At 34.4% G+C, this 24720-nt stretch overlaps 1 protein-coding gene across 1 annotated transcript in view; it reads right to left on the bottom strand.

Moving 5' to 3' along the window:
* Positions 1-24720, bottom strand: part of LOC143236631 (uncharacterized) — a 202202-nt gene that overhangs the window by 63658 nt on the left and 113824 nt on the right. Inside the window, exons 17-23 of the mRNA XM_076474973.1 lie at positions 23305-23481; positions 22578-22784; positions 12626-12723; positions 12249-12449; positions 9612-9780; positions 5464-5532; positions 196-398 (exon numbers count right to left, since the gene is read on the bottom strand). Coding sequence (XP_076331088.1) covers positions 196-398; positions 5464-5532; positions 9612-9780; positions 12249-12449; positions 12626-12723; positions 22578-22784; positions 23305-23481 — 1124 coding nt within the window. The remainder of the gene's footprint in view (positions 1-195; positions 399-5463; positions 5533-9611; positions 9781-12248; positions 12450-12625; positions 12724-22577; positions 22785-23304; positions 23482-24720) is intronic.

Here is a 24720-nt window from a genome sequence, read left to right as displayed (position 1 = left end):
ATTAAAAAACACAAGTTATGAAAAACTAATTTTTTTCAAAGATAATTTTATCACAGTGTGTGTTATAATAGAGTTGTTTTGTTTATGGACCTTTGTGGAGATTCATGAACAAACTACTCTACCAAAAGTAAATGTATGTGATAATTCAAAGCAAGACAACATTAACAAATAATAACTGGTTAAAGTATAACTAACTTTTAATCCTGAAGAGCCCTTATATCCTTTTAGTCCCCTCAAACCTGGTTGTCCAGGCATTCCACGAATACCAGGATCTCCAGGTATTCCATAAGGCCCTTTATCTCCAGGTTCTCCCCTAGTAGAAAATCCAGGTTTTCCAGGTTTTCCTTTGATCCCAGGCAGCCCATGAAGTCCAGGTCTTCCATCTGGTCCACGGTTTCCTATGAATTATTGTAACCCAAAAAGCTACGTTAAGAAAAAAGATTATTTTACCCCAAGATTATATCATGTAAAAATTTATACTAAACATTAATAGATGTAGAAGAGTGAAACTAAAGTTAATTCCAAAAATAACAAAATCCTTTATTCAATAAAACATCTATACAGTACTTAATATTGTAAAAATGGTCATAAAATGAAATTATTATTCAATAACAGTTTCAGATTAGCATTTGTTTTATGTGCATGTAAACGAGATTTGCTCTAAGAGACTGTCACATGTTTAATAAAGGCTTGTTTGTTCATTTATCTGTTTTTAAGCAAAAAGTTATACAATGGGTCTACCATCAATATCAAAACCTGGTTTTTGGCATTATAAATCTTCAGACTTACTTACTGCTGAAAAAACAATTTATTGATTGATACACTATGGTTTACACTATATGTAATAGCAATCCAATGAAAGTTAAAAATTTAAGACTGCTACTTAATTCAGGCTGCAAAAGGTGGGCACACCAGCTGTTCGAGATGTGACTTACACTACACTGACAGTGTTACCACCACCCTATTTCTCTCTGTATTGTGCTAAGCCTAATTAGTAAGAAACTCTCCAAGGCCCACCACTGCTATGGAACTGGTACATGGCAAGGGTCTTTCATATTCCACTTGAAGATGGGGGAAGGGGGAGAATTCATACTGGGGAGACCTATAGAAGTGCCTGGACCCGTGTCATAAAGGTCTTTTACTGGAGACAGTGCAAAAGGAAAAAGTTCATATTAAGTAATACCAAATAGCTTGAACTGGACAAAGGAACCTGTGCAGGTCTGAAAGAGCAAAGACGTGACAGGAAAACAGAAAGGAGATAATGAGAGAAATAATGTTAATCCTCCCAGGCACCTGAAGTCTTAGGAAGAAGGGATTGGTCTGGGTAAACAAGTAAATGAGTGCAATGGAAGAGAATGTGAGAAGTATTAAGAATATAGATATCTGAACAATGGAAAATACAGGCAAAATGGAGAAGGGAGTAAGTCCTGAGAGAAAGGTAGTTAAAAGAGCCAGAAGCCAACAGCTCAAAAGAGACTATGTGTAAAAGTAATAGTACATCAAGGTTCCAGTCAGGAATGGTAATCAGGTGGGGAGTTGGTGAAGAAAAAAAGATTGGAACAGAGTGAAGAATAAAGGAGAAGGGAAAATATCTGATAAAAACAGTAATGAAAAAAGATAGAGAGTGGGGTCACCTAATAACCAGTGATGGTGGAGGCCAACAAGCCAGAGTAAAACAACTAAGCAAAAAAAGACAGAAATGTGTTACACAGTAGGACAGCCAAAACAAAGAGAATGGTGTATGGAGCAACAACAAAAAATCTGCCACATCAACAGTCACAGTGAAGGATGATAGCAACAGAATAAGAAAAAGGCTATACAGTCAGTCTGACCTTAAGTGTAATAAACTGGATGTGAAGATAGAGAGATGATAATCCTGGGTGAAAAAAGTGATGTGTGAGTTTGAAGCAGTAAAGAAGGTATACTGTATATATAAAGAGGGGTCAAGATGCCAACAGAAAAAGCAGAGGAAATTGGGGATGAGCTGACAAAAGTGACATCACCAAAAGCATCTGACAAAAAGAGTTGTGGATCAAGACAAGGATCCAAGAGTGGAGCAAAGAAAGAGGATAGACATACAAAAGAAGGTGAGATCAGTCACAACTCAGAGCATCAAGTCTTAGAATTGAAGGAGGATGGACTGGAGACCAGAAGAGAGAAAGCTTGAAGTTGATGAAGTTAAGAACAAAAGCAAAGTACCCACTTGTTGAGAAATTTATATGCAAAAACGGCTCGTTTGGGTTGAGAAAATATTTTACATAGAAGAGCAAACAACGTTTCGACCTTTGTGAACCTGACGATGACCGAAGAAGGTCGAAACGTTGTTTGCTCTTCTATGTAAAATATTTTCTCAACCCAAATGAGCCGTTTTTGCATATAAAAGCAAAGTACCTATGAGAGGTGTGTCCACTTAAGAGCAGACCTGACAAAAAACCTGGAAGTGGAGAGACCACTCAGTGGGCAGAACTCAGTCCAGCAAAGAGAGGAGATCTATCATCAGTTTCGAGGCTCTTGCTAAATGACAAGTCATGAAATAAACTTCATTGGAATAAGTCCAGAAGAGGAAGTCCAATGCTTAAAAGCAAAGAGACCTGGACAAAGTGCTATTTTTGATGGTTGATATAAAAATAACCATAGAATTGCTGGAGCAGAACATGACTAACTGATACATCAGAAAAGAAAGAAAATGGAAATGTGCCCAACAAACAGTTCACAAAAGGAGTAAAAAACAAATTAATACCAAGAACTGGTTCCATTGAGTACAGAATGAGAAAAATCAGAGGATGCAGTGAGAGAAAGGAAGGAACATACTTTTTAAAAAAATTTCTCAAATGAGATTGGATGGGTGTAGTATTTCCTCCAACTGGTAAGGCAGTACCAAAAGTAAACCCAGGTGGAGTGAATTTCCTTAATGTGCTTAAATGTTAAAAGTCATGTTCTCTTTCATAGGTGTGTTCCAACTCAAGAGGGAAGAATCTGTGAATAGATAAAGAACTCGTTGGGGAAGGTGGTGGTAAGAGAATGCCAATTATCATATTGGCACAGTTTAGCCACCAAGACAGATCCAAGAATAAAGGAAAAAGGAAGTTCACAATTGTGAATAAGGTTCCACTGGCCTTCCAAGGTTCACTGGAGGATGCAAGAGAATATCCTATGTAGAATGAAAATGAGAAGAGCAATCTTGGTGACTATCAGGGAAGGTTGAACCTGAGTCAGATGAGAGTTGTAGAAAATACCTAGATGTATTAAATATTGGAAAGCCTGACACTCCATCTCAATTGAGCAACCTCCTTCAGACGATGGGAGGTGGCAAGCAAAGGCCCCCCTGACTCAACTGAAGACATAAGAGGCCAAAGCTGTGCCAAATGGAAGAGAATGGAAGTGAGATACTTGATGAAGATCCATGAAACATAGAAAACATTTGAAGAATTAGGCAACCAGGGTACATAGAAAAGCTCCTGACACGTCAATCTTGGTCATCCACAGAGCAGGTTAAAAAGACTACTAGAGAAAAACTAAATTGCCCATCTGGAACTATGGAACAACCAGAAACTGGTTAAGAGACAAGAATTTGAATCAGTAATAAAAACAAAAACTTCTAGGCATAGATCAGAAGTGACAAAGTGGACATTAGAGAGGAGAATATATCCTAATCCAATAAGTCCCAAACAGAAGAGGAACCAAGTAAGGAGGAGCAGAGCTGGCATGGGTCAAAGTTGTAAAAGGAAAAAAAACAAACTTTTTCAGAAAATCCCTCTGGGCCACAATTAAGTGCCTCAGACATACTTTGTAGGGAGGAGAGGTAATGCAGGATGGTGGTAGAATATAGATAAATATTCAAAAACTGTGCACTAGAGAGTGAAACAGAAGACAAAGGATTTGCTTCCCAAGCAGGCAAAAAAAATTTCAAAGGCTGGGAGTGTAGATAAGGAAAGAAAAAATGGATGTAAGCCAAGACAAAAGAGCAATAATAGGTATGGAGCAGTAAAAAAAAGGAATCAGCATGAACCCTAATATTGATAAAAGGAGGAAAAACAAAGTAATTCTGAGAACTGGTTTCATTGAGTAAAGAATGAGAAAAGTCAAAGAATACAGTGAAAGAGAAAGGAAGGAACAACACCTTAGAAAATTTTTCTTAAATGAGATTGGATGGGTGTAGATTTTCCTCGAACTGGTAAGGCAGTACCAAAAGTAAACCCAGGTGGAGAAAACAGCCTATCAGATTTGATATTCTCCCAGTCCCTCTTCAAAATACATGAAGAATTATTGGTTAAAGGAATGAGAGGAAACAGCCCAAAAACGCACAATCGCTATAATATCCTCAACAATCAACAGAAACAGGTCTATGTTTTGTAACTTCATCACATTTCTAAGATATAGTTGAAGTTACCATCATTTGAGAATTCATATTCATAGCTTTTAAAATGAAATCTAAGTTAGAAAAATTTTCTTTGTACAAATGTAAATCTCAGTAAATTAAATGCAGACTGAAAATCAGTATTTGTGTACTAGGCAATGCTGAAGAAAAGAAAAAAGTTATTTTGAGTATAAATACTTAACAGGAGCTACTGTGTATGGAGATTGTGCTGCCTTCCAACTGGAAGAAGACTTTTGTTGTATGATGGTGTCATTATGCACCAGCACAGTTCACATTAAAATGTGAAGGTTAGTCTGCAATTAGCTTAAGGCTAGTATCATGCAAATTTCATTGGCAGAAAAGCAAGAGATATAGCCATTCTGTGTACAGAGAAGAGGTACCACCTCAGAATTAAGTGTTTCAGTGTTCTTTAAAATCTAAACTTATTGACAATATTTGTCTGTTATAGTGATTTTTTGGATCCATAACCCCCAGAACCAAAAGGCAAATAAATACAAGTTAAATGTATTAGTAAATTTGTAATTCAAATCAGTATGTGGAAAACTTATCTTACATAAGTTAAATATATGGTACACAAAAAATTTGTACTACTTTAAAAACTTGCACTGACAGCTAAAACCTTAAGTACTGGATGCCACTGCTAAAATTTTGCATACCTAAGGATGTGTATTTTTATGTGATAAAACTTTATGCAATGCACTATTTTCTTAGTAATATTATCATTTACCAGAAGACAAAAAAGAGTTGATGGAGAGATGATACATGATGATATGCATGAGAAACATTTTGAAAGAAAGATAACAAAAAGAAAAGGTAGTCAAAGACTTGAACAAGGAACATGAGAAGTGTGGAAGTCTTGTGGCATGCATTAAAATAAAGTTTGCATATAGAGGGCAGCACAAATTGGAAAAAGTTGTCTGAGAGTATGTCTGAGAGGAACATGCTAGTCCTTTTAGCCATAGGGGTGTTATAATGTGACAGTCAATCCCACTGTTTGTTGGTAAAAAAGTAGCCCATGAGTTGGCAGTTGGAATTTCTTAAAGCAGGCTGAAAGACAAAAAAAGTTATATAAAATTTTATCTAACCTCTTGGACCTTTTCTACCATCTTGTCCAGGTATACCAGGTACAACTTCACTAAATATTCCTGGTTCTCCTGTAAAGTAAAACAATTATTATTCACAATCTACAAAAAGACTAAATACAGTGGTAGTTATAAAAAATACTTACAGTGAGTGAACACAGAAACTTTTCATGGGAATTTTTATATGAAAGGTATACAAAAATTTTGTATTTTTCTAACATTAAATACATAACAGAGCATGATCAAGTTTCATTAGAAAACAAAAAGTAATATAATAAATAGATCGAATCCTAAGTTAATTGTTTTCTTACCTGAAAATATATTTCAAATAGATACAACAAAGATCAACTGCCTCATACCACTTTGTGAACATTTTTGCACACTTCATGAGCTTTAAATAAAGTAACAACCCTATACATATTCATGTGCATTACATCAACCTATTATGCAGTCATCATTAGGCTATAGCCCCATACCAACAGGATGGTGAGTCATCCTTCATGAACAGTAGCCCCCATGAGCACTAACATTTGAACAAAAGCTCATTTGTGATGAGGCAAAACAAATACACTGGAAATAAGGAGGAAGGATAAAATGTTTGCACACAAGTAAAAATGTACACAAAATACATTTTCTGGTAAGGAATGTATTAACTACTGAAATGTTTAGTCACCTATTTGCACAACAAAAAGGAGAAATCTTATATTAAAATTGGTGGCAGAGCCAGGGGCCAGTACAGATAAAGAAATGACAAAGATGAGCTCTTTTCTTAAAACGTATCGGGAAAAACCCATTGAGCACGTTACCCACTGAAGGTAGCCTAATGGGGCATTGCTTGGTGGAAGATCCCTTTCAACTCACACAATTAGACAAATGTGAAAAGAAAACAATTACAAAATAATTAACATTCAACTCACTGGTCTCTGAGAAGATTGGAGGAAAACAAACTCAGATGAAGAAAAATCACCATGTGGTGTAAGTAACAGTAGACAAATGTGCCAGGGGTTATCCAAATTCTAGTTTGCAAGATCTTACTCTGAGGATGTTGTAAGTGAAAGGAAATAAAAGTTGTAAGATGATAAACCTGATGAGAGGTTACCTCATAAAGTTAACAGGCATTCTCTCTCATGGAATAAGAAGCAAACTGGAAAAGTTGACAAACCCAATTGCTCAAAATGGAAAGCAGTATGTTCCAAGAAGAAGAGTGATCCAAGACCAAGTATAAATGATGGTGACTGACATGTATAATAGTAGTATGAGTGAGATAAAACGGAACTGCCCCAAAAAACACAGTGAAGACAACTGGGTTTGGAACAATCATACAGAGAAGAAATACAAGGGAAAATGATTGGAGAAAATATTTAAAATAAAACTTTTGGAGAGAAAGAAGTTGTTCATGATTAAAATCAACCTATTCTTGTGATAAAGTTGTGCAGGAGACATCTAAGGAATAAATGTAAGAGCAAAGTTTCCTGCCACCAAAAAGTAGAAAGTAAACCTTGAAAGAAAGATAACAAAAAAAAAAGGTAGTCAAAGACATGAACAAGGAACACGAGAAGACCTACATAATGAAATGTGGCTTGCATGGCCAAGCGGTTAGGGCATTTGACTTGCAATCTGATGGTCATGGTTTCAAATCCTCATCACACAAAACATGCTAGTCCTTTTAGCCATAGGGGTGTTATAATGTGACAGTCAATCCCACTGTTTGTTGGTAAAAAAAGTAGCCCATGAGTTGGCAGTGGGTAGTGACAACTAGCTGCCTTCCCTCTAGCTGCTAATTTAGGGATGAATAGTGCAGAGAGCCCTCCTGTAGTTTTGCACAAAATTAAAAAACAAACAAAAAATATAATGAAACATAGGTTCTCGTCTATAGGAAAGATCCAATCCAAGTGACACAGTTAATCCACTATCAGATTTGACACTTCCAGAAGATGACAGATTGACAACTGAATGTGATTGACATGAACATAGAAACGAAAATTCAAAGCTCATATGAAGTAAAGATCCTGATACTGAGTGTCTCTCTGTCAGTTGGTGTAAGGCAATAGAATTGTCTGAATATATCACCACGTAATTATCAGTCAGAGGAGACTGAAGATGATCACAAAAAACGTTACAGGAGCTTAGAAACAGAATTACCTCACCTGGAAAGAGGAATATCAGTGAACAGGTGCAGGTCTGGGCAAAGTGGAAAAAGGGATACCCAGAGTTATATGGGACAAATTTATCCAAAATGGCAGTGAAGAGATGGATAGAGTTACTAAAGATAATAGGGAATTTTTGGTCATATTCCACTAAAGGGGGCATAACGAATATGTCTGAGAGGAACAAGGGACTTAAACTAAGCAAGGAATCCCTAAAAGAAACAGAACTTCTTGTGTATGAAGAAGAGAAGTTATTAGAGCTTTGGTAACCAAATATTCCAAATCTTAAAGATGAAAAAAAAACATATGGCTGAGCCTGTATAAAAACAAATTGAAAAGGACAAGCAAATAAATCAGAAACTGAGCAGAACTCAAAACAGACTTGCAGTACTTGACCAACCAACTCAAATGACATGTTTCATGAGTGAGAAGAGAGAAGAAGTGGATGTTTCTTCAACTGGAAAATGAAAGAGTCAGAAGTAAAATGGACACCACACAAACAAATTCTTTATGCAAAAGCACATATAACCTGTTTGTAGCTAACTGGAAGGGGAGGGATATGAACTAAAATATCTAATTGTTGTGAAGAAAAGAGATAAGCAAGCAATTCAGTATATTAAGAAATGCATCTGAAATATTAATTTGGTTCATTCACAGCCCAGGAGAGTAAAAAAACAACAACAGTCATTTAGAACCAAGGAATGATAAAATCTGGCTGAATGATGAGAGATCTACGACAGAGCATCAATCTCCCATCTTGTTGGGAATTTCAAAAAGACTTGAGTAAAAATCCCAAAATGGGGATTAAGAAACTATTCCACAGCATCCATATCATATAAAGAAGGTACAGCTTCTTCTAGATACCAAAGGTGCATGAGATCAGAAGAAAAGACAACAAGAGAAGGAGAAAGAGGAGGTTGAATGCAAAATGGCAGAAAAAGCCTGTGTGACCCATATGTCATTTGCAAAGAGAGTTCACAGTTGTGCAAAGAGAGAAGGTTAAGCCCCTGCCAGATTGAAATCAAGGGGTGACACTGTATGCAAATCACTTATGTAACATACGATGACCAGATCTCTAAGAAGGAGCAGGTTGAGAGGCAACTCTATGAGTCTCCCAGAGGATACAAATAACCTGTTGGGACACTCTACATAACAAAAGGTAATCAAAGCAATTAGAAAAGACTGCCACTAAACAGCTTCAGCTCAACTCTTCAATATGTAAGACATGCCTCTAAAAACATTGTCTCAAAGGAAGGCTGTCATAAAAAGATCCCTTATATAAGACTAAGGGAAGTAAAAACTTGCAAGAAAGGTATCTTAACTAAGTAGCTTCTAAATATGAAGAAACCAAATCAAATGAGACACAATGAAAGACAGGTATTGAAAGCTTCCTCGATAAGTCTTGGAGATTCATGATGCAAAGCTATATAATTAAAGTGAAGCAAGAACAGAGAGCCTAGGAGTTGATTAAGTGATGGATGAAGATAAGCAGATGGATATTGTGAGGGAGAGAGAAAAAAGAAAAACCCCAAGATGAAGGAACAGACTTAAAGATGGAAACTCATGCAACAAGTTTGTTTTTTATGAAGAGTATTTAATGAAATTCATATGCTTGGTTAAAACAACAATAGCAGATACATAATGCAAGATTAGAAATTTGATTGAAAGAAGAAATCAGAATGAAGATATTTTGAAGCAAAGTTTTAACTGAAATATTTAAAATTTTATATAAAGAAAAATTACATTAAGAATTGTAACAAAAGTTTAATCAAATGCTAGTGCTCATGGAGATTACTACCCATGCAGGATGTGTAACTATCCTACTGGTCAATGGCTACAAGACTAATGACAATTTTGTCCCAAGCTGGAATAATACATATTGATACATGCAGAGGTTGTGATTTTTGTTCAATGTTTGTGGTGCACAAAAAATTCTTCATGGCAGTGGTACAAGGTAATAGATATTTGTTATGCATGAAGGTGAAAAAACATCTTTAAACTGACCTTTTAGACCTTTTGCTCCTGAAGCTCCTGTATATCCAGGTTCTCCAATTCGGCCCTTAACTCCTTTTTGAGCAAAAAGTATAAATCCTGGTTCACCAGGAGGTCCAATTGGTCCTTGAAATCCTGGAGGACCTATAGGCCCAGGAAATCCATTTTCTCCATAAGCTCCCTAAAAAAGAAAAGAGTTATAAATAAACCAAAATTACTCTTTTTGATTACTGCATCACATTAAGAAAATTATTCCTTTAAAGTGAACTGCCAAATTGGCATTTCATTAGTGTTGCATCTTACACTACATTATAACAATATAATGTTTATAAGAATTTCATTTATAATTATTTTATTGCAACATTTGGTTAACTTTTACATTTTTAGAATCAATATTACATTGAGGCAAGATTTTGTTTCAAAAAGTAATTTGTATTGACTTTTGAAATCCTAAAGCACTCACAAGGGGTCAGAAGGTTTTTTGACCATTGTAGCATATTTAGTGATTTTGTTTCAATACACACACACACACACACATATATATGGGGGGGAAGAGGAGATAAGTCCATTTAAAAGTGGATTGATGAATAACGTTTATTCAAGCATTATTTAACTAGATAAAGAATCATTCAGTGTAGTAGTACCATTAATATAAAAAGTAAGGTTAAAATGATTACCTATTATTTTAGGATATATCTGGTTGACTTCTAGCACACATGAAAGAAAAAAAAAACATCCCACAAAATGGTAGTGCATGTACAAATGTTTTCTTTTTATACATAATACAGTTGCTTTATGTATTTAGGGTTAAACTTGGGGCAATGAAAATTTAGATGTGCAAATGCTCCCCCTCTGCATTCCTGTAGTGCCACCACTGCTTGTTGAGTTGCTTGCTTTCAGTAACCATGTGACTATCTAATTCTAAATGATTTTGTTGCAATCTAAAACCTGTCTACTTCAACTTACTTAGAATTCTCTAGTTATTCACCTTTCATGTGATGTATTGAGTACATGCCAGATTTCCTGGCACCAGGTAAATTTCTTTGTTTGCAGTTGTGATGGCATAATATATTTTTTCTGGTTGTGGGTAAATGAGTAGTAATGTTTTTCAGAGATAATTACACATTAGATGTTTATTTTAATTTTAGAAAAATGTCAAATTTAAATCATGTAGGCTTATCTCTGAAATATTGAATGTCAGAATACCCAGAAAATAATCATTTAGTGTAGTAGTACCATTAGTATAAAAAGTAGGATTAAGGAGATTACCTACTGACTGACCTTCTTCAGTCAAAACGTTGTTCGCTCTTCTACATAGTGCTTTCTCTACCCATATCAGCCATTTTTACATATATATTTTTCTCTACAAATGGGTTTTTCTCATCTTCATGAATTAGTAGTTGAAAGTGTTTTCTATTTCACGTATTACATTTAATTCATATAACTTGTTTATATGCAGTTATTCTGTAAGAGCAGTATTATTTGAAGCTGAAGTATATATCCATAAGTAACATAATGAGTTTCTTTTCACTGAATTGAGTTGATCTTTATTGTTTTTCTGTTTACAGCAAAATAACACATACTATAATTCAAAATAATGGTAATGATAAGAACTAACTGCATCATGCATTCTTAAATGTTTAGTGAACAAGAGCTATGGCTGCTGAAGAAAAGAATGTAGAAGTGTATATGTGTGCTTAAAATATATATATGCCATTAAAAATATATTTAAGCTATGAAATATTTGGCTAATTAAATATTAAAGAATTATTATGTTTGAAATTGAAATGTTAGTAATTTTATTCTAACTCTTGCTCTAACCTTCACAATATCATACTAACAACAACATCACAGAGAGACACAAAGACAGCTTTTACAAAGGATAGAATCTGATGAATTTTTACTTTTTTCTCATCTCAAACTAGAAGAATAACCTCTACTACATGATCATATATATAAGACTTCCCTTTATATTCTTTGAATGCAACATCTTGTACATGCTTTTATCCCTCAACTCAAATAACATGTGTACCAGATGCACATAGTACGACTGTTTACTATGACTGAATATAGAGTATTTAAATGGTCGCCTGAAAGAACAGATTGGAAATGCTAACGTGCATAGGAAGGAAAAGTACTGGAAGGTAACTATTTTATATTTCTTTATTGCATAAAATGTGTGTGTCGCTCTCTAACTCCCTATGTATATACAGTTTTTATAGTGTTTGCCATTTAAATTCTTCCAGGCATAGCTTTTAGTATATGTTTGTATGGCACTCCCCATTTCTTACAGGAATGGCCACAAAGTTAAATATTGTTTATTTTATGCATGGTGGGAAATATCTTAAGATGCTCTCAGGCTACTTCACGTGCTTTACTGAAATCATTAAACTTTATAAGTTACTACCTTAAGTTATGGAGAATACATATAGTTGTAAAGTAAACTACCAAGCAAGCACAGCATCAAAAACAGGTAAATCTTCTGAAATACTATACATTTAATACTTGGAAAGTACTGCTATATTAAGAAATATGGTGCAAAAAATGGTAAATTATTTTTACTGTCTGAGTGTATTATCTAATTATCATTCTACAGTTACAGAAATTTACATTACCCAAAGGAGCTTCCAGCCTTAAGAAATAACTTACCTGTTGACCTTTAGCTCCATAAACTCCTTGAGGCCCATCAGGTCCTGGTTCACCAGCTATGCCATTAATACCTTGAAAACCCCTAGGTCCAATGTCACCAGGAAGACCTTTCAAACTTGTTCCAAACCCATCTCCATATATTTCACCATAATCTCCTTTTATACCTTTTTGACCTTCTATACCATACGATCCCCTTTGGCCCTATTCACATGCACAAGAAATAAAATCTTTAATATTACATATCATTAAAAACACTGTATATGATTTAATCCTTTTGAGCATGAATATATTGTGTTTTATAATTTCCTAACTTATATTAATTAAATATTTAAAAAAATTCAAAACCTTTTTTCAGTTAATAATGTTCAGAAACTTACTGGATATCCTTTTGGCCCATTAACACCAGGGATACCTGGTTCTCCTTTTATTCCGTTTAGTCCATGAGGTCCTGGAAGGCCAGGTAGACCAGGTGTTCCTAATGTACAAAATTGCATTCAAACAGAAATATTTATAATAAAATTTTTAGTAACAGGTATAGTAATACAATTTGCATTTTAATAAACAACAACACATTAAGGTGAAATGAAGGCTTATATTACATGATAAAGTATTATATTATTCAAATAATAAATTAATCATATTGTATCACTCACAGATGAGAGTTGTCTACTTGAGACATGAAGCTCTGGTAGCTTATAGCACTGGTCTCAACAGATAGTACAACCTCTCAAGACACTACACTATAATCCATGTTTACACACAAGCTGATAAGGGCTTCAATGTGTTATTATCCAATGTACTTTTTTGTTAAAATTAAAGAAAAATTCTCTTCCATATGACTTATGATAATGTGAGGTAGGATACACCTCATACTATCTCCTTCTATGGATTTATTTCAGTTAGAAAACAAAACTTAATTTCTTCCATGGTTTAGTTCAAAACCAGGAAACCCAATAAATATCATAATGCTTGTACTTTATCATATGTGTCTAGCTTCTATAGTAGATTCTGATCAAGTTATCTTAACCATCACACTATACACTTGTAGGACTGTCTAGTTACAAGGTTACTTTTATACCTGTCACAGGGATGAGACAATGGCAGAGATGGATAACTATTCCCTTCTGCTTTACTCATGCAGTGCATAGGTGGTACATTCTGGAACTAATAAGTGTAAATGGAGAAAGATTCCAAGAGAAATAGGGTTACCTGAGGATAAATAGTTGGAAATAGGAACCCTTAAACGAAGCTGTGAAGGGAAAATAACAACAAAAGATAGACTGCATATAGAAATCAATAAAAATCAGGATGAGGGTAAAGGCAAAATAGTAGAAAGGAAATGGGAAAAAAGAAGAAGTTATCATCATGAGTTGCTGAGGCAATGTGAAGAAAGGAATGTTCCATATACAGAAGATGTGTTGGTTGGTACACTATGTGAAGGTCAGCTATAGTGATTATATATTTGACTGACAATGCCCCCAGGCCAAGAAAAGAAGGAAATACTCTTTAAAGGATAGGTGAAACAAAGAATACAAGTCAGTAGGCTCAAACAGAGGTAAAGTATGGAATGAAGTACAACATTAATGTCTCTGTCAAGATGCACTGGACATAGAGGCTACTGATGTATCTGGAAAGAAAAGATTAAAAGGGTAAGGACAGGTGAAGGGAAGGCCCTAAAGTAAGTATTGAGAAAAAAAAAAAATTGAGGTGTGGAATAGGGTTGTCTGAAACCTGGTTATGGGGGAGACTGAACACCCATTTTCAAAAGCCAAAAAAGAAACTCAGAGATACCAGCAACCACTGCACGAGAAACTGAAACTCCCCAGGCCAGTACCAATGTGTAACAAACATTCTATATCCACTGATAAACAGCCATGGCTGAAAGACAAGACAAAGGGAAAGAGATAACTGAAGTGGCATGCAACCTAAGGTATTAGTTCTCCTTGCCAAGGACTGAACAAAAGCCAAGTATAAAGATGGAGAATGTGAAATGTTGATGGCAAAATTTCATGAAGAGATTAGGAATAAGGGGAGAGGGAAGGAGGGAACAGCTATAACTGGAGTAAATAAAGATACCACAGTTGAGAGGGCCAGTAAGGAGCAATAAGCAAGATTATGCATGGATTGGTATGTAAGAGAGAGACTACCTAGTGAAGGAAGTGGATAGGAAGATAAACATAAGGAACTTGTTCAAACAGTGTCCTCAGTGAAGGAACCTATACCTAAAAGTTGAAGATGGGAAACAGAGACCAATAGAAAAGTAACTGATGATTGAAAGTGGTTGTGAATGCATCTCTATATGGTGTTCCCCACCAATCACAAAAACCACTGAAGAACAAGGACATGAAGGGACCACTCCATTGGGTAAACTCTTGTCTGGTCAAGAAATATGATTTATGATGAGGTTGAAAGCACCCAGGATGTGACATGCTATCAAAGAAATGGGATGATCATGTGATTCAAAAAAAATTCAAGGTGAGATACACAGGATTCTCCAGTGGGTACACCCTTAGTGGTAAATATGAGCCACCCATGTTGAATTGTCAGAATGGATCATTACTAACTGACTCTTGGAGATAGAAGGAAATAATTCAAAGCTCAACAAACAGTAAGGAGTTTGAGGATGTTGATAGGAAGAGAACATTCCACCACAAACCAACAACCTGAAGCCACACTGTGGTCTGATGTAAAGTTGGCCACAGAGGAAGAAGTGAAAGATCTGCTTATGTATGAGCCTTGTTCAACCACCATCAGAGGTCATCAAAAATGTAGGAAAGAATAATTACAAGAGCAAGGAAATGGTTCTAAGTAAGGTTCCATGATTGTGGAAGATCCACTAAAGGGACTTCATACAAGCTTCACCAAGGGGTATGAGATGAGTCATCAAAGACCACATTTCCAGAAGCAATAGATCTCATGACTGAAAAGTGAGGGAGCAAACATAGCATCCCAAATTGTCTGTACCACTGGACAAACCTGGAGAGGAGAAGGTTGGGCTGGACTGAGATGGGTATTGAAGAAAACACAGAGCAGAATACATCACCAATCTGATCAACCAGCACACTCGAGTAGGTTCAAGAAGAAAAATGACGAATATAACAAGTCAACCCCTGTTTAGAATGAGTGAGAAGAATCCAATCATAAATGTAGAGAAGAATGTGCAACCCCAGGGCACGAAGAATTATAGTGAAGGTTCCCACTAATTGACAAAAGACATAAGGTGCTCATGTCAATCTGAAAGGTAGGGCTCAAAATTGTTATATCACACCATGATTGACCATCTGAAGATGAGGATGAGAGTACTTCAAGACATAAACATGAAGATAAACATTATAGACATTCATCTTTGCCATCCAAAGACTGTAGATAAAGCCCACTGAAGAGTAAGGTAGTATTTCATAGTGAAATGTGGGTCGTGAATATAATGAGTGAGATGGGACAGATCAATGGCCAGCCTCCAGTTCCTGGTCTTTATAGGAATTACAAACCAGCAGGAGGAAAACCCTTGAATTGAGTAAAGAAAATTCATTCACTTGTTGTGTGAGGAAGATTTCAACCACTTTGGAAAGATACAGGTGCATTCAGGAATCCAGGAGGAAGGAAACAGGCATGCTGGATAAGGGAAGAGGAGTAAGAATGGGACGATGAAACCTTCTAAAAGTAGTTTGTTAACCAAAACATTGGATAGGAAAGATTTCCACTAACGACTGTAGGCTATGAAACTCATTGGGGACTTGCCAGAAGTATTGTTGGCATACCATGCATCATCATGAAAAATGATGAACTGTGGCAATCCAGGAAGAAGGAACATGCAAGGGCTGAGGAAGGAAGGTTTGAGAAACAGAAATTGGTGCTACACTCAGCTCTGACAGGGGTAAACAGGTCAATGGAAAAGAAAAGTGGACTGGTGTTAGATGGAAGCAATACTTGAATCTAAAGACTCTGGAATAATCTCAAACACATAACCTTGCAAAAAATGAGGCCATATAGATAAGGAGCTGGAGAACATGTCTGTGAAAATAAGACATCACTACCCAAAAGGCCCTTACAAGAAATAAGTAATGTTAACAGGGCTAGAACCAAAGACAACAGGTGGGCCAATGGGGAAGGGAGGAGGAAGAGAATGTCACTAAAGAACCTCCCCATGGATCCTGCAAGAGCCTCTGCTAGTAGGTGAACTTAGGAGAGGTACTGCAACAAAAATGGTATAGTAAAATAAAGACAGGAAATCAGGGTACTTGTTTGAAGTATGGAAAAATTCAGAACCTTCCTCTCAAAACAGAATCCAATAATAGGTGGTCTATATAAGGACAGTCTGCCCATTGATGAGAGAAAGCAGACTGAGCTGAAGCCCATGGGGGACAGAGTATAATAATGCTATTGCCCATTAGTGAGGCAAAATGCACAGCATGAACTCAAATGTCAGAGGATGAGGGAAAAACCAACTCAGGCTGTTAGGCAGAATCATATAAAAGGAAAGGACTTAGGTCATAACATTTAGAAGCAAGAGACAAAACATCATATACCTAAGAAATATAACTGGAAAAAGATAACAGGGGCCAAAAAGAATTCTCAGGCAGGGAGAGGGAAGGCATGGTGAACTTGGGGGGCAAACTAATGGACATACAATTTACACTTTGAACTCATTTGTCCATAATACCCACTTCCAATCACCAACAGTCAAGTTTTTGTATTTTTCAGCAAGTTTCTTGACAATATTTGAAGACTGAAGTAAAGTTTTTTTATCTGCTACATGATCAAATGTTCTATTCTTGTTGAGTCCTATTTGGCATGTGGTCGTTTATCTCATGTTTGAGATTGGTGGCAGTCTTCCTTCTGTCCCAAAGACTGCATAAATGAAGATACTTAAATCAGTATCATTGAATTTAGATGTTTTGCCTCTTCCTTTCCTATTTTGAAATTTTCTTGTCACAATCTCATGATCTAGGGTGTACTTGACATTGTTTGGGGAGCATTTCAAGTTTGCAGCAATTTGTCAGACAGTCCAACCAGCATTATCTAAAGCTTTTATGTGACTCCTCTGCTCTACCAACAGTTCTCTATGTTTTTTCAGCTGTGGCATGACAACAAAATTAAACATATAGTGTTAGTTCTATTGCTACTGGTATCCTTTACTGGGTATGACACAAGATTTGAGTGAATGTCTTTCTTTCTATTTATTCACCACCCCTTGAGAAAGTACAAAATTAAATGTAAATTACTGTGTATAAAATTGTTATTGCTCAGAGAAACAATACTTTTTATAGTCTTCAATTTTGCTTGGTTACAGAGCTACTACATAGAAAATCAGACTCCTCCTGCAACACCTGCATATCATCCTCCTTTCAGAATTTGTTAATAGCTCTCTATGCCATTTAATTATATATTACCTACAAGAAATAGAAAGTCAAGGTTTTTATCTATCAAATGATGTTATGTTCTGAATGGTTATATTTCCGTTTCACTTAGTATACCAACATTGTTTCCATGAGAAAGCTATGGACTAGTTTGGATGAATTTGTAATGACTTTTGTTGCACAGTTAGAAAGCCAGAAAAATGTTGAGAGGTAAAAAAATTTGTCTAAATTTTGCATGTTATTAGTCTTGATTGTTTTGTGCATTAGTTAATTAAATAAAAATTGAGTGTATTGCTATCATTAAAAAAATTTAGGATTTACTCTCTTCAACAATGGACATCAAGAAAAACGAAAGTTAGTTAATTACTTTATTTCTTGTTTTTCATGTTTATTTTTCATGTATAATTATAAAAGTAACTAAAATATAAAAATAGGAAACCTTTTAAGTTAGTTAAGATTAGATTAGGTAAAATAAATAATAGTAATATGAAAAACATGTTTCATGTGAGCAGCTTGTAGTAGTTCGTGGATAATGTAATGTTATAGCAAGTGATTTACAACTTATAATGGCGGGAATAGTAGTTAGACATGATTCAAAGTGCAATCACATACAATTTGAAGAAAAAAATTGTAATTTAAATTTATTTTGATTTTTTTTTGGTAGTTACAAGGTCAGTCACATTGACTGATCCTCTATTGAAATAGGGAAGAGAAAATAACAGATAAAGTATAAAGTTTTACTGACAAAAATGTTTGAAATGCATTTAGTATGTTTTAAGGATTACACAAAGAAAATTTGAAATTTTTGAGATGATGAAAAATTTAAATTTAAATTTAAATCATGTTAAATTTTAACATGAAAATAACTTTTCACTATGATTATTCAAAACAAATATTCAACATATTTTTGGACAAATCTTTATTTTATTCAAAATACTTCATTAAAAGTATGATTTTTTTGTATGTGAAAGAATTAAAATATTTACTGAAAGATTGCCAAATTTTGTGAAAATGTACACATTATATTGAAATTAGAAGTATAAAATCTAAGAAAACTTTAAATGAGTACAAAGAGATCATGTGGTCGGTCAAATAGATCAACCTTGTATTGAGAGAGTTAAACGTATTTATCAATGTTAATTTGCAGAGTACTATAAAACTGATTTTTATCTAGCATATACTGTTACTATATGTAAGCTTCTTTCTAAATTGTTAATATAACATAATATCTTATTTGTTATACACTCTAAGTTAAATTAACTTAAACAAAAAAACAACTTAAAACCAGGTTTTATAATTCATATACGTTGTCACATATAACATAATATAAAGATTAGAGACAAAAAGGGATCTACTGGTCCATTTAGACTGTTCCATCTTCTAATCTAAACTAAAACTATTAAACAATAACAACAACAAAAACCCTGAAAGTGAGCCCTTATGATTCACACAGCTATTAAGCTTTCTCTTAAAGTTATTTAAAATTACTACATTTACAACATCTGAAAGCAACCCATTCCAAAGGCCAACCACCCTGTTATAAAAATAAAATTTTCTTAGCTGAAGATGATTCCTCCCCTGCCAAAATTTATATGAAAAGAGATGATGCATCAACACTATCAGTTCCCTTTCTAATCTTAAACACTTCAATCAGGTCCCACATAACTTTTCTTTTGCAATAGAAAACAAGTTGAGAGAGATTCTTTAGGCAGAGTGTTCATGATAAAACTTTATAGAATGGATGGCAACTGCCTGTTGTGGAGACACAAATGTAGAGGACAACATTTCAAAAATCTTCCACCTTCCACTTGAAGACAAAAGGCGAAAGACTTTCAAAACGTCCTCCTCTACACTTGTGTCTCCACAACAGGCAGTTGCCGTCCATTCTACAAAGTTTCATCATGAATACTCTGCCTAAACAGTCTATCAAAGAATATGTAATAAAGTTCCCAAAGTGCAAGTATAACATGTTTATTTTTCTGTAATAAATACTTTTCTATAATTTTTAAATCCATTATGTGTTTGCCAATGTTTTCCGATAATGACGACGAGTAATGTCCAAACTGAGGTCTTCAGGTCAGTGTGTGTGTGTGTGTAAGTGTTGTCGATCTTTTATAGAGTACTGGTGGATTGTGAAGAGCGTGTTATGATTGGTTGGATTATCACTGTTTCTGATTGGAGGAGAGATTTCCTGTAGATTCACCAATGGTAGCCCCAGGCTAATCCCCTCTAATCTGGAATCTCTGTTTAATGAAGGTTTAATAGTGTTAATATAAAATAATTCTTTGATTTTTCTTGTCTTCCAGAATTTATCTGTGTCGATGATTCTAGTTTTCTAGAGATTTTAGCCCCTCCTCATATGTAAACCCCTCCATCCCAGGTACCATTCCAGTAGCCCTTCTTTGAACCCTTTCCAATAGTTCCATGTCCTTTCTAAGATAATGAGCCAAAGTCTGAACACAATATTCAAAATGTGGCATAACAAGTGACCAATATAAACAAATTATAACCTCTTTAGACTTGTATTCAGTATTCCTGTACATACAACCCAATATTGTATTTGTCTAACAACTAGCTACATCACACTACTTAGATGGCTTTAGAGACTTATTGCCTATTACATCAAGATCCTTTCTTTCATGACACCATTAAGGTTATTTCAATCCAAATTATACTTACAATTCAACTTGTGATAACCTACATGCATTATCTTGTAGTTATTACAATTAAAACCTATTAATCCAACACAATTAATGATCTAAATATTTTTTGCAAATTGAAAGTATCATCTTCATAGCTCCCAACACCCAGGACTTTAATATTATTTGGAAATTTAAGTAATTTATTGACTACCCTTTCATCTATGTCATTGACAAAAATCAGAAACCAAAGGCCATAAGACTGAGCCCTGAGGATCCCCACTTGTAACATTAATCCAGTCTTCTGCTATAAAAATCAAATATGTTTAACCATGTTTCAGTTATTCCTATTACATCAAAATCTTCCACTGATACTAATGCTCTAGTCATCATTTTTTATTTCTCATACTTCTAGTATTATAATAATGGCAATGAAGCCTAACATTATAACTACTACTACACTTATTTCCTGTGCTAAACTTCCTCTGCCTCTTATTCTTTTTACATTTCGTTTTTATTAGTCCTCATTACTGTCTAGTCCTAGTTTCAAATTTCCCTTACAGCTGAGTTAATAGCCTTAGCAAACAAACCAGTCCCTATCTTATTAAAATGTAAACTATCCATTCCAAAAAGCTCCATTCTTCCACTGAATTGATTCCATAACTACAGCAAGCCTATCTGCTCATCCTAAATACTAACTTACGCCTATCATTTAGCCCTAGTAATGTACAAATAACTTCATCCCCATAATTAATTCTGGGCAGTATCCTCGATACAATTAAGTTATGGCCTTTTTATCTTTATGCCTTTATCAACCCTTAGTACTTATTAATTAGCTTCTCAGACCTAAGACCCATCTTTCCCTAGATCATTAGCCCCTACTTGTACTGCAAAAACTTCATCTTTGCTTGCCCCCCTTTATCATATCTCATGCTCCATCAGTTATATCTTCCATTTGCACCAATGGGTAGCATAATGTGATTCTTTTCTCCCTACTTACCACACAGACTATTCTATCCACTTGCCTTGTCAAGGATTCACCTATAACTATAATCTCCTTATCATCGACATCCTTCTATAAGACTTTTATTTTCCTTTCCTACAATAGTTCTTCATCTGCAGAAGTCAAGAGCTGCAATTTGTTATTCAACAGAATAGGCTCATTACAACTAAATTCACTACATTTCTCTAATAATACTCTTTCTACCTTCCTGAAAGTCACTGTTAACTGAAGTATCCCTTTCATGTAAATACTCAAGTTCCTCTTGAAATTCTGATGTCATTTCTTACAATCTACACTTTTTTGTATGTATTGTCTCTACAATGATTAGAATAACCTCCAACTTCTCCTTCAACCAACAAACTCTACATAGAAATTGCACATCTTCACTACTTGCTTCCTTAAAAGGACGTGTTAATCCTGAGTTCCAAGATAAAACCTACTCATTGAACTTATTACACCTAGCAAACTGTGAATGCTTAACCACTAGTCTTAACCAATGTATTAATACTTATAGCCTGAATATAAATTCTTAATACCAAACACTAGTAGACTATTATTAACACTACTGCTGTCAAGCCTAAAATTTAAAAACCAATATTATTTTTTTGGTTACTACTTTGTTGTAAAATTTATCTTTAATTATATGGAAATTAAAAGCAGAACATAATAATTTATTGGAATTAACTATATACACAATGTGAATAATAAAATATATTTAGCCCGATTTATAACCCATCTATAGGTTATAACAGTATATGCTAAATTTAAAACACCAAGAGACAAACTAGTTTTTAGATTGTATTTATTTAATAAAACAATGTTTCTACCCTTTTTTATGATTTACCAGTAAGTTGAAATATAACTACACCTATTTTATCCATGACAGTTAGTTCAGACACTAAATTTAATCAGTTTGTTCATTCAAGCAGAATCCTTATGACATGCCATTGGGGATTATCATCCTGGTTCATTCACTTGTCAACAGAAATCAGTGAAATGCTATCATAGTATTGAAATTTGCATTCTGTAATGGCATGGAAGAAGTAGCCTCATAAAATAGAAAGAATGAAAAAATAATCTTTTGTCCTAACACTTTGCAGAGTACTGTAAAATTAAACTTCATATCCTTTTTTTAATACAAATATTGAATGATTTTCCACACAAAAATGTATCCAATCATTTTTTAACTAATAATTTACAAAATGAAAGTTTAATTTTTCTCACCAACAACTCCATTTCTTTAGTGATATAATATATCACTTTATCACAAAAGACTGTTATTATTACTGTAATTTTCACTAAGTATTAAAACACAATACAGATTATTTACCAGATAGTCCAGGTTCTCCAGGACTGCCTTTTGGCCCTAATTCTGCTATACAGCGATTCATTTCATCTCCTTTAGGTCCAGGAGCTCCATCTACTCCATCCATACCTGGTTGACCTGGAATTCCAAAATTGCCAGGTATACCAGGAGTTCCAGGTGGACCTCTTGGCCCAACCTTGTTTACACCTACCCCAGGAAATCCTTTGTTTCCTATAATAAGAATTATCAACTAATTATAAGGTACACTGAAATACAGAAGCATCTTGTTATCCTAGTAGCAGACATCCAGTTCATCCCAGTATACTATACTCATCATAAATTTAGTGATCCAACTATCAAATAAAATTGAATGTTTGAAAAAATTAATTTAAAGTTAACTTACACTCACATGAAGGCTTGTAAACAGATACAGCAATGTTCTTACTATATTTCATCACTTATGTTATAAAAATATTTTTACTCATTGTTCAAATGTAATATTTAACTATAAAACATTTTAAGTCTCAAACTCCTTATTTCCTTTTATGATATTCATCTGATAGAAGAAAAACTATAATATTTCAGACACATATAATATGTTTCATAGTTTTTACGTAATGTTTTCAAATTCTGATTTAAAATTTTTATCTTAATACTCCAGAGCAGTTAGCATATAGCCCTGTACAAACAAAGTAAGGAAACTATGCAATATTAATGTTAAATATATTCAGCAAAAACAATAACAACAAACCTCTAATCCCACGGGAACCTAATTCACCAGGAATTCCAGGATTTCCACCAACTCCTGGTTGACCATTTTGGCCAGGAGGTCCTATTGTAATATCACCAGGTTGACCTTTCATTCCTCTTAAGCCTTGCATACCCTGAACACCAGGTAGCCCTGGTGGCCCATCATTTCCAGGATGACCTGTCAAACAGATATATATATATATATATATATATATATATATATATCTGTGTGTGCGTGCGTGCATGTGTCATATTACCATGTTATTAAGGAGCAAATTTCCCCATATTACAAGATTTTGTTACAGTAAACATCCTATAGATTGACATTTATCTCAATTGCTCTCTACATTCCTGGAAAACTGCAACAAAAGTATGATAAGGCTTATTATAAGCTGCAAAACTGCTTAAAAATTTCAGGGGGAATAAAAATCTTTATTATTTTAACACTCTTGAGTCATTCTACTTATTGTCTATGTTTAGTTTTAAAAATGACTAATTATGAATTTATAAACATTTTAAAACAAGTAACATTTTGACTGGTGTTTTTATTAAAATGTACAATCTACAAACAAACTCACAAGTAAATGTTGATGGTTAGATGTTATCTATAAATTCAGAATTAGCCACTTCTATACCTAAACAAAAATAAATGTCTAGATTTAGTTACATCACAGGGCTTAAAAAAATGAAATTAATTTAATAAGTGAAAGTTTAGCTTTAGTTTGTTTAGAATTGTAGAGCTGAATCTTGCATATCTTTCAGAAAATGCTTTAATTTCATGGGGCAGTAAGCCATCCTTCAAATTATTTATAATTTCTTAATGCTTTATAATGAAGCTTTAATGAAGATGAAAGAAAAATATATAGAAGAAGGAACTGTATGCTGTAAAAAATATATAATACTGTAATGTCTCAAAATGATACTATTAACTTGTGCATTTGCCACTCATTTTACTGTTTGATAGTTGAAAAAAGTTGGCTGGATTACAGGATTCTTTAAATTGAGTTGTGGCCTTTACTTAGAAGGTTTTAACACCAGGTGTTGTGATTAAAACTGCCATGCTGGTTAGTACAATGTGTATGTGTCCAAATACATTTTAAGGCAAATAACGTGACATAAAAAGTTAAAAACACTCCACTTGTGTTGCTGAAGTACTTAACACAGATCTCAGATTGGCAAGAACCAGCAGTCAGTAACAAAAATATCAGGGTTGCTAATAAATCTGTCTGACTTGGACTTTTGAGTTTTTGGCTCACACTGTCATTCTAACACTGAGCTTTAGGCTAATTTACTTCTTCATCATGATCATAAGGCATGTAAAAAATCGCCAAGGTATGATATGTTTTCTAATGGAGACCTTGTACAAAACATTTCACTGAAAAATTCAAACTAAAGCTGAACTTCAACCAATTAAGTT

Source organism: Tachypleus tridentatus, chromosome 13 (genome assembly GCF_004210375.1).
Source record: "Tachypleus tridentatus isolate NWPU-2018 chromosome 13, ASM421037v1, whole genome shotgun sequence".
NCBI classification, from domain to species: Eukaryota; Metazoa; Arthropoda; class Merostomata; order Xiphosura; family Limulidae; genus Tachypleus; species Tachypleus tridentatus.
This window is presented reverse-complemented; position numbering and strand designations above follow the sequence as displayed.